Source organism: Pantherophis guttatus, chromosome 11, assembly GCF_059756535.1.
Source record: "Pantherophis guttatus breed Tessera chromosome 11, ASM5975653v1, whole genome shotgun sequence".
NCBI lineage: Eukaryota > Metazoa > Chordata > Lepidosauria > Squamata > Colubridae > Pantherophis > Pantherophis guttatus.
The window spans coordinates 4,978,190-4,991,474 of record NC_142073.1 but is presented as its reverse complement, the minus strand read 5'-3'; the positions used below and the strand labels follow the sequence as shown (position 1 = coordinate 4,991,474).

The 13,285-nt window shown below is 39.5% G+C and overlaps 1 protein-coding gene across 8 annotated transcripts in view; it reads left to right on the top strand.

Moving 5' to 3' along the window:
* Positions 1–13,285, top strand: part of CHD9 (chromodomain helicase DNA binding protein 9) — a 53,964-nt gene extending 40,679 nt beyond the window's left edge. For 4 of the 8 annotated variants that reach the window (XM_034426495.3, XM_034426496.3, XM_034426499.3 and 1 more), the window contains 10 exons: positions 2–204; positions 584–1,495; positions 3,828–3,991; positions 4,873–5,145; positions 6,181–6,349; positions 7,422–7,561; positions 7,848–8,069; positions 8,416–8,544; positions 9,018–9,122; positions 9,719–13,285. In XM_034426495.3, the coding sequence (XP_034282386.2) occupies positions 2–204; positions 584–1,495; positions 3,828–3,991; positions 4,873–5,145; positions 6,181–6,349; positions 7,422–7,561; positions 7,848–8,069; positions 8,416–8,544; positions 9,018–9,122; positions 9,719–10,579 (3,178 nt within the window). In that variant the 3' untranslated portion in view covers positions 10,580–13,285. The remainder of the gene's footprint in view (position 1; positions 205–583; positions 1,496–3,827; positions 3,992–4,872; positions 5,146–6,180; positions 6,350–7,421; positions 7,562–7,847; positions 8,070–8,415; positions 8,545–9,017; positions 9,123–9,718) is intronic. The other 4 variants (XM_087876967.1, XM_034426500.3, XM_087876969.1 and 1 more) reach the window with 3 other exon arrangements.

The window sequence follows — 13,285 nt, the reverse complement described above, 5'->3', positions numbered from 1 at the left end:
GATGGACAAGAAGAGAAGAAGCTGATTTCTACAGAGTGGTGTCTACTTTTGGTGTAGTATTTGATCCGGACAGAGCCCAGTTTGACTGGACAAAATTTCGAGCGATGGCGAGGCTGCATAAAAAAACGGACGAAAGTTTAGAGAAATATCTGTATGCGTTCATGGCCATGTGCAGAAGAGTTTGTCGCTTACCTTCAAAAGATGGTGGGTTGCTTATAATACTTCCCCCCCCCCCCAAAAAAAAAGAAAAAAAAAAGAAAGGAAAACTATTTTAGGAGCAATAAAAACAAAACACATACCGAAAAAGTTGCCCTATGACAGAAATCCTACATCGTGAAATGCATGTTTGATATATCGTAATGTTTAGAAATTCTTCCCCCAAAACAGGTGATATCTACTAAATTTGTTTTACCTTAGAAAATAGCATTGCGTTCACTGAAAGAAAAAGAGATTGGGGGGATGGATGGACAAATAATACTTTCTTACAAAAATAAGTAAAACACATTTAATGTCCCAGATTCCAACTGAATTTAGAAGATCCTGCTACAAGTCTTAATTCTTTTTGTGTGTGTTTCCTGTGCAGACTTTGTGGATTCAAACCTTTTCATCCAGCCAATAACAGAAGAGCGTGCATCTCGAACCTTATATCGTATTGAGCTCCTCAGAAAGGTACGAGAGCAAGCTGTCCGTCATCCTCAGCTCTGTGAGCGATTAAAACTTTGTCAGCCAAATCCAGACTTGCCCGTTTGGTGGGAATGTGGGACCCATGATTGGGATTTATTGGTTGGTGCTGCGAAACACGGAGTTAGCAGGACAGATTACCACATCCTTCGCGACCCTGAACTCTCCTTTATGTCAGCTCAGAGGAGCTACAGTCACAGCAAAGCTGCACTTCCGAGGACTTCTACTCCGCTCTTGCAACAGTACCAGATGGCGCTGTCGGCCTCTCCTCTCATGCCTCAAGCCAGGCTGCCAGACGCCAAAGGGAACATGCTTGAGGACACAAAACCTAAGGACGAAAACCACAAAGAACCTCATTCTTCAGACGAAGAGTCCATGTCTACTGAAAATGTGCAGATGGGAGTGAAGGCAGAACCGTCAAGCCCGAAGAGTGGCTCATCACCCTCACATGCTGCAGACCCCAAGCCTGTTCCGAAGGGGGATCACGACAGGCGCATGGTGGCAGCAAGGACCGAACCCTTAACGCTAAACGCTGCTTCCAAAAAGCCAAGATCTGGGAAGAGAGGATCAGACTCTAGCTCTGATTCCGACTCCGATTCAGAGAGATCGTCCTGTTCTTCCAGATCATCTTCATCTTCATCGTCGTCTTCTTCCTCTTGCTCTCGTTCCAGATCAGGATCCAGCTCTTCGTCTTCTTCATCTTGTTCTTCAGCGTCATCATCCTCTTCCTCCTCCTCTTCCTCTTCCTCCTCTTCCTCCTCTTCCTCTTCGTCGGAAGAGAGTGACAGTGATGAAGAGGAGGCCCAAAAGAGACGTAAGTGCCTTTTTAAAAAAGTGTTTTTTTAAAACAAAACAAAACAAAACTCAGAAGCTGATTCAGAGAAAGACAAATTACTTTTCACAGATTTTCAGATAGATCGGTAGTGTGTTTTAGAAAAACAAAGAAATACTCTAATCAGACTGCTGGGGGGAAATTAATCTTGCTTGAGAACAAAGAAAATATCTGATGAAGTCTATAGTCTGTAACCCTATTTCTAGAACAGAATGTGAGTTCTGTCTCTTATTATTCTTGAACTCCTTGTAGAGAACAATTTTCTGCACTACAGTCTGTACAGAACATTTTCAATATGTCAGTTGTTCGTTTGTTCATTCTCAAATTCATTCCATGATCTCTCTTTTGGTGTAAGTTGTTCTTTTAATACACATGAAAATTCGTACATTTTCTATATATGGATATAGAAATGCATCTTTAAAAATTGCAACATGAGATCCAGAAAGCTGCACAATCAGAAGAATATCTGCATTGTAATCGTCATAGTGTGTGTGGAAGAGAAAATAAGTTCCAGATTAGTCCAAACAAAATCCTTATGCTCACGGTGTATATACTCTCTTTATTGAGTCATCTTTGTTCCACTAGAATGTTTTTTACTCTTTAAAAATAACTTTTATAGAGCAAAAAATGATTAGATAATTATGTATTTACAAAGACAATATATTAGTAACTAATTAATAACTTTTTATGGTTCCATCCAGTAAGAAAAAATTGAGTATGGAGCTAAGATTTTTCCCATATAATCTTCAGCAATTTAGAATAGAATAGAACAGAACAGAACAGAATTTTTTTATTGGCCAAGTATGATTGGACACACAAGGAATTTGTCTTGGTGCAAACGCTCTCATGTACATAAAAGAAAACATACATTCATCAAGAATCATAAGGTACAATGCTTAGTGATAGTCATACGGTACAAATAAGCAATCAGGAAACTATCAATATAAATTGTAAGGATACAACCAACAAAGTTACAGTCATACAGTCATAAGTGGAAGGAGATGGGTGGTGGGAACTATTAATATGAGAATATTAATAATAATGCAGATTTAGTAAATAATTTGACAGTGTTGAGGGAATTATTTGTTTAGCAGAGTGATGGCGTTTGGGAAAAAACTGTTCTTGTGTCTAGTTGTTTTGGTGTGCAGTGCTCTATAGCATAGTTTTGAGGGTAGGAGTTGAAACAATTTATGTCCAGAATGTGAGGGGTCTGTAAATTTATGCTGATAAGCCACATTCTACTTTCCTAGATGACTTGCAAAAGAAATTGGTAGAATATTTTGTAGCTAGAAGGATATATTCATCAATGCAATTTAAACTCCTTTAATTATTTAATGTTCCGGTGCCCATTTTTATGTGTTTGATGATCAGATTCTCCATTTTTTTCCTTATAATTGTGATATTGTTTGTGTATAGTGGGGCAGGCATTTTTCCTTTGATTTTTTTTAAAAATGGTGCTACTGTTATTATTGTCCTGCATCTCAAGCCAATTCTTCCTAACTTAATTTCTCTCATCTGTAATGCAATATGAATTTACAAATAATCCTTGATTTATCCCCTCAATTGGCACCAGAACCTCAGCCATTGAGCAAGGTGGCCATTGACACCTCGCTTAACGTCGTGATCGTTAAGCAATCTCACAGGTTGTTAAGCAGATGGAGTGTCAGATAAGCAGCATGATGGGTGCCTCTCCTGGAAGGCCTCTTCTTTTGGCCTGGACTCTGGTGCTACCAATGAGAAATGCCATTCATTTTGATGCTGTTGTCATTTTGACTGGCCGTTGAAGTAATGGTGATAAATCAAGGGCTACCTATGCCAAAGGTGCTTTTCCCACAGTTCTGAAGAAGCTTCTCGGATGAGAAGTGAAACATTTCCAAGGAAGTCCAGTTGCCTTTGGGGAAAAGCACCTTTGGGACAACCATGGTTGGATGGTTGAGGATCTCCATAGACATTGAGGACTATTGGTATCAGTGGTGAAATTCAAATTTTTTTACTACCAGTTCTGTGGGCATGGCTTGGTGGGCATGGTGTAGCTTGGTGGGCATGGCAGGGGAAGGATACTGCAAAATCCCCATTCCTACCCCACTCTGGGACCAGCCAGAGGTGGTATTTGCCGCTTCTCTGAACTACTCAAAATTTCCGCTACCGGTTCTCCAGAACCCGTCAGAACCTGCTGGATTTCACCCGTGATTTGTATGTACTTAACAATTTAGTGGCAGGAAGTGCTAGGAAGCATGCGGTGTAATTGTGCCCGTCATACCTCTGCATAGCAGAAGGGCATGTATTGTTACTGATTATCTAAAATTTCCTGCAGGGGAAGGAACGCCTCACTTGAAAGCATATGATGAAGAAAGTGTGGCTTCCATAAGCACCGTGCAGGACGAAACCCAGGACAGTTTCCAAATGAATAACGGAACACCAAATTCTAATTGTCTCTTACAAGGTGGATATATGTTAGCTGCTTCTTACTGGCCCAAGGTAAAGTTGAAACCAAATGCTTACTGTCACGAAATGGAAATTACCGTATTTTTCAGAGTATAAGATGCACCGGAGTATGAGATGCAGCTTAGTTTTTGGGGAGGAAAATAGAGGGTGGGGGGAAATCTATGTACCAGGTATTCTTCTGGCTAGCGTCCTTAGTTTGGTCAGCTTCAGCACATTAGTTTGCTGGTTTTTATCCCCTGCTTGGGGATAAAAAACAGCTTCTAAAGCACAACCGATCTTTGGAGAGAGAAACAATGATAAAAGCAGGCAAACCACAGAGATGCTTCACTTGCTAGCGCCTGTTAGGGCTGAAAAAAAACTTCACAGCTGAGGGTTGGAGGGAGCAGGAAGATCGCTTCACTGAAAAAAAGCTTAGCACGGAGATCGCTTCACTCCCTAGCGTTGCTAGCGCCTCGTTAGGGCTGAAAAAAAGCTTCAAAAAAGCTACGTTCAGAGTATAAGATGCACCCAAATGTTCAGCCTCTTTTTAGGAAGGAAAAAAGTGCGTCTCATACTCCGAAAAATACGATAAAACAGTTTCACTTCAGGTTAAAAATCATGTCGCTTTTTGTAGTTAAAAAAATAATAATAATAATGGAAGGGATCTTGGAGGTCTTCTAGTCCAAGCAAGCAAGCAAACCTGTCGCATTTCAGACAAATGGTTATTAGTGACATTTGTGTGCTTTTGTCCCTTTGACTGGGTACATTCTGTAATTTCTCCTAGGGTAGTTTTGTAGTAAAACAGGAAATAATTTCTCCTAAACTGTTCGGAATCATCCTTTCTGTTGACTGTTACACACTGATTGTTTGCAAGTCGCGTTAATCCTGAGGGAGAGGAATGTGACATTTCTAAGCAGCCTCCTGTTTGCTTTTAGGATCGGGTTATGATTAACCGCCTGGATAGTATTTGCCAAACAGTCCTGAAAGGCAAATGGCCTTTGGCAAGGAGAAATTACGAGACCAATCCCGTGGCTTCCTTCTACACCACCAAGCTCCTAGACAGCCCAGGTGTTGCTGCAGAGTACAGCGAGCCAGGCATCCCGACTCCCCCAAGTGCAGACGTTAAAGAAGAAAGCGACCAATCAGCACAGATGTCAAAGGTGAAGAAGCATGTGCAGGAAAAGGAGTTTACAGTGAAAATCAATGACGTATGTTTATTTTTATTGCCCTAGGACCTGATTGCGATTGCCGTGTGCAGCATGCTTTACCTACAAGTGGCTGCCTGCTCTCAATCTTACTTCCTCGGCCTAAATACTTGCGGGTATTTTGGAGCAGCAATTTTGGAGCATTTTTCCCCTCTCCCCCGCCACCTCTCTTTTGAGAATCTCATTTTCAAGACCTGGCAACAACATGGCATCATTTCTTGCTCTTTTGCAGTCTTTGCTGATGAGTTGCTTCCGTGAATGGCCTTTCTCAATGCTTTTTTCTGGCGCTATAATTACTTTCCAAAGTATGGCATCTTTTATCTTAGAATTAGCTTTTTTTTTTTTTTAAGGGAGTTTTCGATTATGGTAATTACAATTTCAAATCAGCAAACCATCAGAATAATGTCCATAGCTCCTTAGGTTTGCACACTGGAGTTAGCAGATAACACACATGAATTAATTCAACCTCTTCCAGCTTGGTCTCTTGATATCTGTGGATTTCCACTTGGGTTGCATATTTATAAAAGTTATCTAATGCATTTGATATTGAAACTGGCTAAATGCAATTGTTAACACAGGCAGTCCTTGGCTTACGACCACAACTGAGCTCAACATTTCTGTTCCTAAGTGAAAGTTGTTAAGTGAATCACAGCAGTTAAGTTAGCGACACGGTTGTTAAGTGAATTGGGCTTCCCTATTGACTTTGCTTGTCAGGAGGTCACAAAAGGGAACAACGTGACCCCCAATACACTGGAACTGTCATAAATACATGCCAGTTGCCAGGTGCCTGAATTTTGATCATGTGACGGGTTACTGCAATGATCATAAGTGTGAAAAGGGTCATAAGTCACTGTTTTCAGTGCCGTTGTAACTTTGAATGGTCATTAAACGAATGGTTTTAAGCCAAGGACTACCTGTATTGTCATGTGGGGACGGTGAGGGCCTGGACATAAAATTCTGCATGTAAATCCTAAAAAGCGAAAAAAACACTTCCTTCTTCCCAAAGAAATCGGCTAACTCTTAATATTTCCTTAACAGGAAGGTGGTTTGAAATTAATTTTTCAGAAGCAGGGCCTTTCTCAGAAAAGGCCATTTGAAAGCGAAGATGGCCTGTTAGGACAGCAACAGTACCTCGCCAGGCTACATGAACTCCAGAATGCTTCGGAGACCAGCCTTGCCAATTTTCCAAAGTCCTTGCCAGAGTCAGGTAAGATCCAAAGCTATCAGGAAAATTGTGACTTTTTATTGCCATTTGTAGTTTCATAGGATATCAAATCGTAAAAGGACGCTTCGTAAAACTCAGCTGAATCATAATCTCTGATAGCTTTAAACACTTCGTAGCGTTTTGAAAAGTCCCACAGATTCAATGGTTTTTCATAGACAGTTTCAGGCAATATAGAGTACTGTGACTTCTTTCTCCCCACCCCACCCCCTCACACACACACACACACACACACACACACACACACATATACAATACCAAAGTGGGGTTGACTGGTGTGATGGAACTTCAGTGTTATTTCAAGTAGCCAGCCAACGGGTTTATTATCTCTGTGCCTATCAGTGCTACTTTGGTGTCAAGGCTAACCTTTCTTTGAACTTTCTCAGCTTCTTTCATGTGGCCAGCCACCAACTTTTACTTTCTGCCTTGTACTTCCTTACGATTTTTAAAAATGGGTGACAGCAAGGTTATTTTTTCCTGCACTCTTTTTTTTTATGTAACTACCAATGTACATTGCGCTATATGAGTCAGCATGCTTGTAAAATAACTGACATAGAAAAACAGGTAGAAACCACACCATCAAGACAGCCAAAGTATTGTCGGTGTTGAAAAGATCCTTGGCGTGGCTAAACCTGTTGACATGTATCCCCCTCCCTCTCACACCCCAACCCACCCCCCCACACACAAAAAAAAAAACTCAATAAGAGGCACTAAATCAATCTACCCCATAACAACTAGTCGAATATTATTTTTTTAGTGTTATGCCAAGCCAGACGTGGCACCCCAGAAAGTAATTGCAAAAATGAAATGTGATTCTACAAGTAATTTTTGAAAATGTTAATTTTAACTTCAGATTTACATTCTTCCTTCCTTAGTAACCCTGCAACAGTCAGATCATTCTGGAAAAAGGCTGGACTGATAAAATGATTTGCAGAAAAATGCTTCCCCCTCACATTTCTATGTTTTAGACAGGCGTATTGTTGTCATAGATTCTGTCTGGAAGTTTGATCGGTTTTGTTTTTCTTTCAGCTGATAATTTTATGTTCCATTTCATTAGGAATCTATAAGCAGTCGAACGCTTGTGCAAATGGAGTAATTGCCAGTGATCAGCCTGCCGTGAAAAAGAGAAGAGGAAGAAGAAAAAATGTGGAAGGAGTTGATATCTTATTTTTAAATAGAAGCAAAACGCCTAACCACGTGAGTAAATCCGGGCTGGTATTTGACGCCAACTGAAATGTTAATTTTGAGGGCTTTTGGTATCCTAAGGTTTGGCATCCAGAAGAAATTTGGGAATACGCAGCATAACTAATATGTCATATTAATTTTGGCATTAGCCCTAGAAAAAACAACATGATTCATCCTTGAATTGGGGATTTTCTGTTAGTGTGTGTGCAGAAGATTTTCACATTTGTATAACTAAAAACCGAATGTGTGACTACAAAATGCCTTTCCTGGTGTTTATAACCTATTTACTTTCTTCCAGGTTTGTCATGGCATTAGTACCCCTCAGGTTGGCCTAGGCATAATGCCCCCTCTTCCGTTTGCACCATCGCAAGGCCTATGTGATGCGGAAAGCCCTGTTCCAGTTATTAATTTAAAAGATGGCACAAGGCTTGCAGGCGATGATGCCCCTAAGAGAAAAGATTTGGAAAAATGGCTCAATGAACATCCTGACTATGTCGAAGATTTAGGAGCCTTTATCCCAGTGAGTAGTTTTATTGGTGTGATGGAAAGCAGTGACTTTTTTTTTTTTTTTTTACACGTCTAATGTGGTCTTTGAATTTCCCCTGCCTTCCGTGTGATTCACATCTTTCAATCTAGATTTTTAATTGTGAGCAAGTATAGATACAATTGGGTTTTGAGTAGTTTGGAACTATTTAGCTTACGAAATGCAATATCAAATGCATTATGCTGCATAAATACTCTGCATTTAGGTCCCGGTGGATTCAATGTGATTTAGTTCCATCTTAACAGCCTGGAAATACTTGAAAACAAATTTGAGAGCTTTTAGTGACCCATTTTTATTTTTTAAAAAAATTCTTGAATAACAGAAAATGCAGCTTCACGAAGGAAGACCGAAACAAAAAAGGCACCGTTGCCGCAATCCTAATAAGCTGGACATCAATAGCCTTACTGGGGAAGAACGCGTTCAGCTGATAAACAGAAGAAATGCTAGAAAGGTAATTGCTTTGCTACAGTGATCATATCAGCACAAATGGTTGCTAGGCTCTTTCAGTACAAGCAGTCCTCGACTTATGACCAAAATTGAGTGAATTGTTAAGTTAGTTTTGCTCCATTTTACAACCTTTCTTACCATGGTTGTTAAGTGAATCACTGCAGTTGTTCAGCTAGTAACACGGTGGTTCAGTGAATCTGGCTTCCCCATTGACTTTGCTCATCAGAAGGTCTCAAAAGGGGATCACATGGGACATTGTGACTGTCATAACTACATGCCAGTTGCCAAGTGTCTGAATTTTGATCACGTGACCATGGGGATGCTGCAATGATCATAAGTGTGAAAAACAGACATAAGTCACTTTTTTCACTGCTGTTGTAACTTCGTGAACGCTCACTAAATGAATTGCTGTAAGTCAAGGACTACCTGAATGCAATGCATGTAAAGTGAGAAATATCCTCCTCGTTTCTGTTACAGGTAGGTGGTGCCTTCGCTCCTCCACTGAAAGACCTCTGCAGATTCCTGAAAGAAAATTCTGAATATGGTGTAGCTCCTGAATGGGCAGATGTTGTTAAGCAGTCGGTGAGTGTAATAATTAATAGTTGTTCCAGCAGCTAAATTGGAAGATTAGCTGAATTGTGTAAAATCCATTTTTTTAGGTGGTTGAGAAAAGCTTCCAAAAAATCTTGAGCCTTAGTTGCTCTGCTGACAAAAGCAACAAACAGCCATAAAAAATTCTTCTAGGTTTTAAATTGAATTCCTTGAAAATGATATGGACTTTCCTTGAAGATTACCGAGAGAATAGAACAGAACAGAAACAGAATAGAATACAATAACAGAGTTGGAAGGGACCTTACAGGTCTTGTAGTCCAACCCCCTGCTTAGCAGGAAACCCTACACCACTTCAGGCAAATGGTTATCCAACATCTTCTTAAAAACTTTCAGTGTTGGAGCATTCACAACTTCTGAAGGCAAGTTGTTCCACTGATGAATTGTTCTGTCAGGAAATTCCTCCTTAGTTCTAAGTTGCTTATATAGATAATAAATGTAACATTGTATTAGCTTAGTGTTGCTTATTTTACTTAATGTGGTGTTGCATTTCATTGCACCGAATCGTGATGTAGAGCAGACAACGGTGCGGAATAAAATTATTCATTTTTTTTTTCATTCCCCACCAGGGATTTCTTCCAGAAAGCATGTTTGACCGCATTCTCACAGGACCCGTCGTTCGAGAAGAAGTCAGCAGGCGAGGAAGACGGCCTAAAAGTGAAATCGCCAAGGCAGCGGCTGCAGCTACGTCAGCAGCAAACGTTCCCGTCGCCCCTTTGCTGACCAACGGGCTACTCCCGGGGGTGGATCTCTCAACCCTGCAGGCCTTACAGCAAAACCTGCAAAACTTTCAGTCATTACAGGTGACCACGGGTTTAATGGGAATATCTGCCGGTCTGAACACGGCGGGCGATGCGAAAAACATGGCCGCCGTCTTTCCCATGTTACTTTCAGGAATGGCTGGTTTACCAAATTTGCTCGGCATGCGAGGACTCCTAACCAAGTCTACTGAACCTGCTTCCGAGGAGAGGAAAGGACAGGACCCCAGAGAGCTGGACGGAAAGAAAGAGAGGACAGAAAGCTCACATGCACATAATGGTGGAGAAAACTCCGTCTCGGGTTCTCCTTCAACCTCCTCGGCCAGCACCACGGCCAGCTCCTTAGCTCTTAACCCTTTACTCTTGTCCAATATACTTTACCCAGGAATGCTTCTCACGCCAGGCCTTAATCTCCATATCCCAGCTTTGTCCCAATCGAATATTTTTGATGTACAGAACAGTGAAAATCATGGCACAGGCTTCACCAAGCCTCTGGGAGAAAAGGAAGAAAATTCCAGGGTTCCGGATGAAGAAGGCGGCAAGGGGGAAACCGAGCCGAGCTCTCGCAACGGAAACAGCACAGACGAAGCTTCGGAGAAGGCAGACGCTTCTTCTGGCTGTGACAGTACATCCTCCTCGTCGGAGGACTCAGACTCCAGCGATGAAGACTGATTTCCCTCCCCCCCCACCCGCCCCAGACTCTGCACTTAAATTATAAACTGGTTTTCAAGTTGTTCTTTCATTATTTTGTTGTAAATAACACAGTGTTGCGTGAGTGCATCAGTAATTTACTGACCGAACATTTCAGTATTGTTTAGAAGTGCAAACTGCTTTCAAAAAAAAAAAAAAACATTTTGCATGTAATATTTCTTGAGGTTCCTTTAGTTCCTGAAATTCTGTGTACTATCAAAATATACACAATGGTGTAAAAACAAAAAACAAAAATTACAGGAAAAGGCATTATAATTTCGGGTTGGGGGGGAGTAATTTTTTTAAAAGAAAGCTTAGTAAGAGCTGTATATTTAATATATTTGCGGTGAACACAGTTCTTTATGCGCATTATTGATTTAATCTGAATATAGTTTTACAGCCTCCTTGACACTTATAATTTACAGATCAAAACTCAGCAATAATTTGGGCAGCTAATGAATGTCATGAAAGCTGTAGAATCTACATCACCATCCATTGCTTTAATTCTATGGAAATGATCTGGTGTTATAATGCACTGTTGATGTTCCCAGTTCAGGTACCACTGTGTTTGAAATAAAAAAAAAAAGTTTCCCATTCAGCCAATGAAATTGGCTACTTGTTACCTCAGCTGAGTTAGTTTAGAAAGTTTACATTGGTTTCTCTGCTTGTTTTCCTATATGCTTCGCTTTTTAAAAAGCCTCCTGTGTGTGTTAAAATTTGGCAAGGGAAGTTTTATCGTTACCAGTTGCACTCTTTTTACTTCTAGCAAAGGGAAAGCTTTTATTTAAATTATCCCTTTCCTGTCTTCAGCACCATAGGGTACTGATTTTAAGTTTCGCTCCATCTGCAGCCTTCATGTTGTTGAGGCGCTGTATCCACATTGAAATAACTCGCAAGTGCCACTCTGAACACTGCATACTTCACGTGCAAAGATTAGAATCCTTGCAAAGTTAATACTGTTCGCTTTGTTTGTCCAGGTTTCTATTTCGTCTTTGTCATGTAACCTCTTGTAGTTACCAGTTCATAATGGTAAGGGGAAATGTAGACATTTTAAAAATCTCACGTTTTTACAGGCTTGAGAAATATATATGTATATGCATATACATATACATACATACATATATACACATATACATGCATATATATATGCATGTATACATATATATATATGTATGTGTACACACACACACACATATATATATTTTCGTTCATTTCTTCCCCCCAACCCCCAAATCAAGGTTTAGGGTATATTGGATAATTATAATAATGCTGAGTTGCCCTGTAACTTTTAAAGCACTTTTAATGATAATGTGAGAAAAGTATACCATGAAACCATGATATAAACAGTGCTTAAAAGCATCTGTTTGAATATAAATCCTTAGAACCTTACTAAGTAGAATTAATCTTAACATTTGAAGTGTGGTAGGATTTATTATTATTATTTTTATTATTTTTGCTGAAGCTGCTATTACTCTGACATGGTAGAATCATAGATTCACACCACATGGTGGAACTGACTGAGATGAAGTGTGAGATTGTGTTAATCTCATTTGAGGTCCAAAATAGGCAAAAAAAAAAAAAACGTTGACAATGAATAAAACGTACTGGCAGTATAGTCAATGACAAACCTCTTCAAAAGGGAATAATTTAACAAAAGCTGTATTTTGATATGGTTCTATATGCTTGCTTGTACAGTAAACAAGACCGTGTTGTTTTTTTTACCAAATCTTTATCAATAAAAACAAAATTTGTACATGCAAAATCATAACTCCCTTGGGTAGAAGGCAGTATTACATGTAATTTACACAGGTATAAAAGCATCATTTGAATTGTGCTGGTTATTGTATTTCCCCCTCAGAATAGTACGACTTGTTTGGTCCTTCATACAGTGTCTTAGCAATAGTCAAAACATGTCACGAGGAAAGGGGTAGCAATTTTTCATCATGATTACTACATATTTAATATTTCTCCCTTTGTAATATAGCACTTTTGTTTCTTGTATGTTATCCACAATATAGCCAAAGTTTTCCAAACACAATTGTTGACTTAGTCAATGAGTATTTCAACAATACCACTTTGTACCATCCCCCCCAACATACCTGCCCCTGAAAGAAAACCCTAAGCATAATTTTTAATAAATTTATGAAATAAAGTATTTTCCTAATTATGGTGAAGTGAATTTGCTTACCATTCTAGTGATCTTTGTCTACAATAAGGCAATTTTACAGTTTCAGCAGTATGAATACGAAGTAAAGATTGTTTTTAAATCAGTATCAGTTGCAAGAAGAGAAGTACGCACTCTTGTCAGCTAAAACAATATGCAAGTGTGGCTGCATAACGAATCGTTAAGAATCTTCATTAGAATTACATTAATACTGAAATTTCAGTACAAATATCCAGGATGGTGAAGAAGTGTATGTTGGTAGTGACTAAAATAACTTTAGTTGTTATTGCCTTGTATTCCTATTCTTTGTTTCGGGCTTCATGATCCGTCTTAGTCCTGTTTTATTTTCCTTGAACATTTTGCAATATTTGCCAGTTGTGTTCTGTGTAGTCTGAATTTGCTTTCTTGTAGTTGAACAAGCGTCTTAAAAGTTATTTGTAATTTATTGAATTACTTTCTATGATGTTCTATAGAGCAAATGGAAGTTTAATTATTTTTTATTAAACATATTCTTTGACAACCTA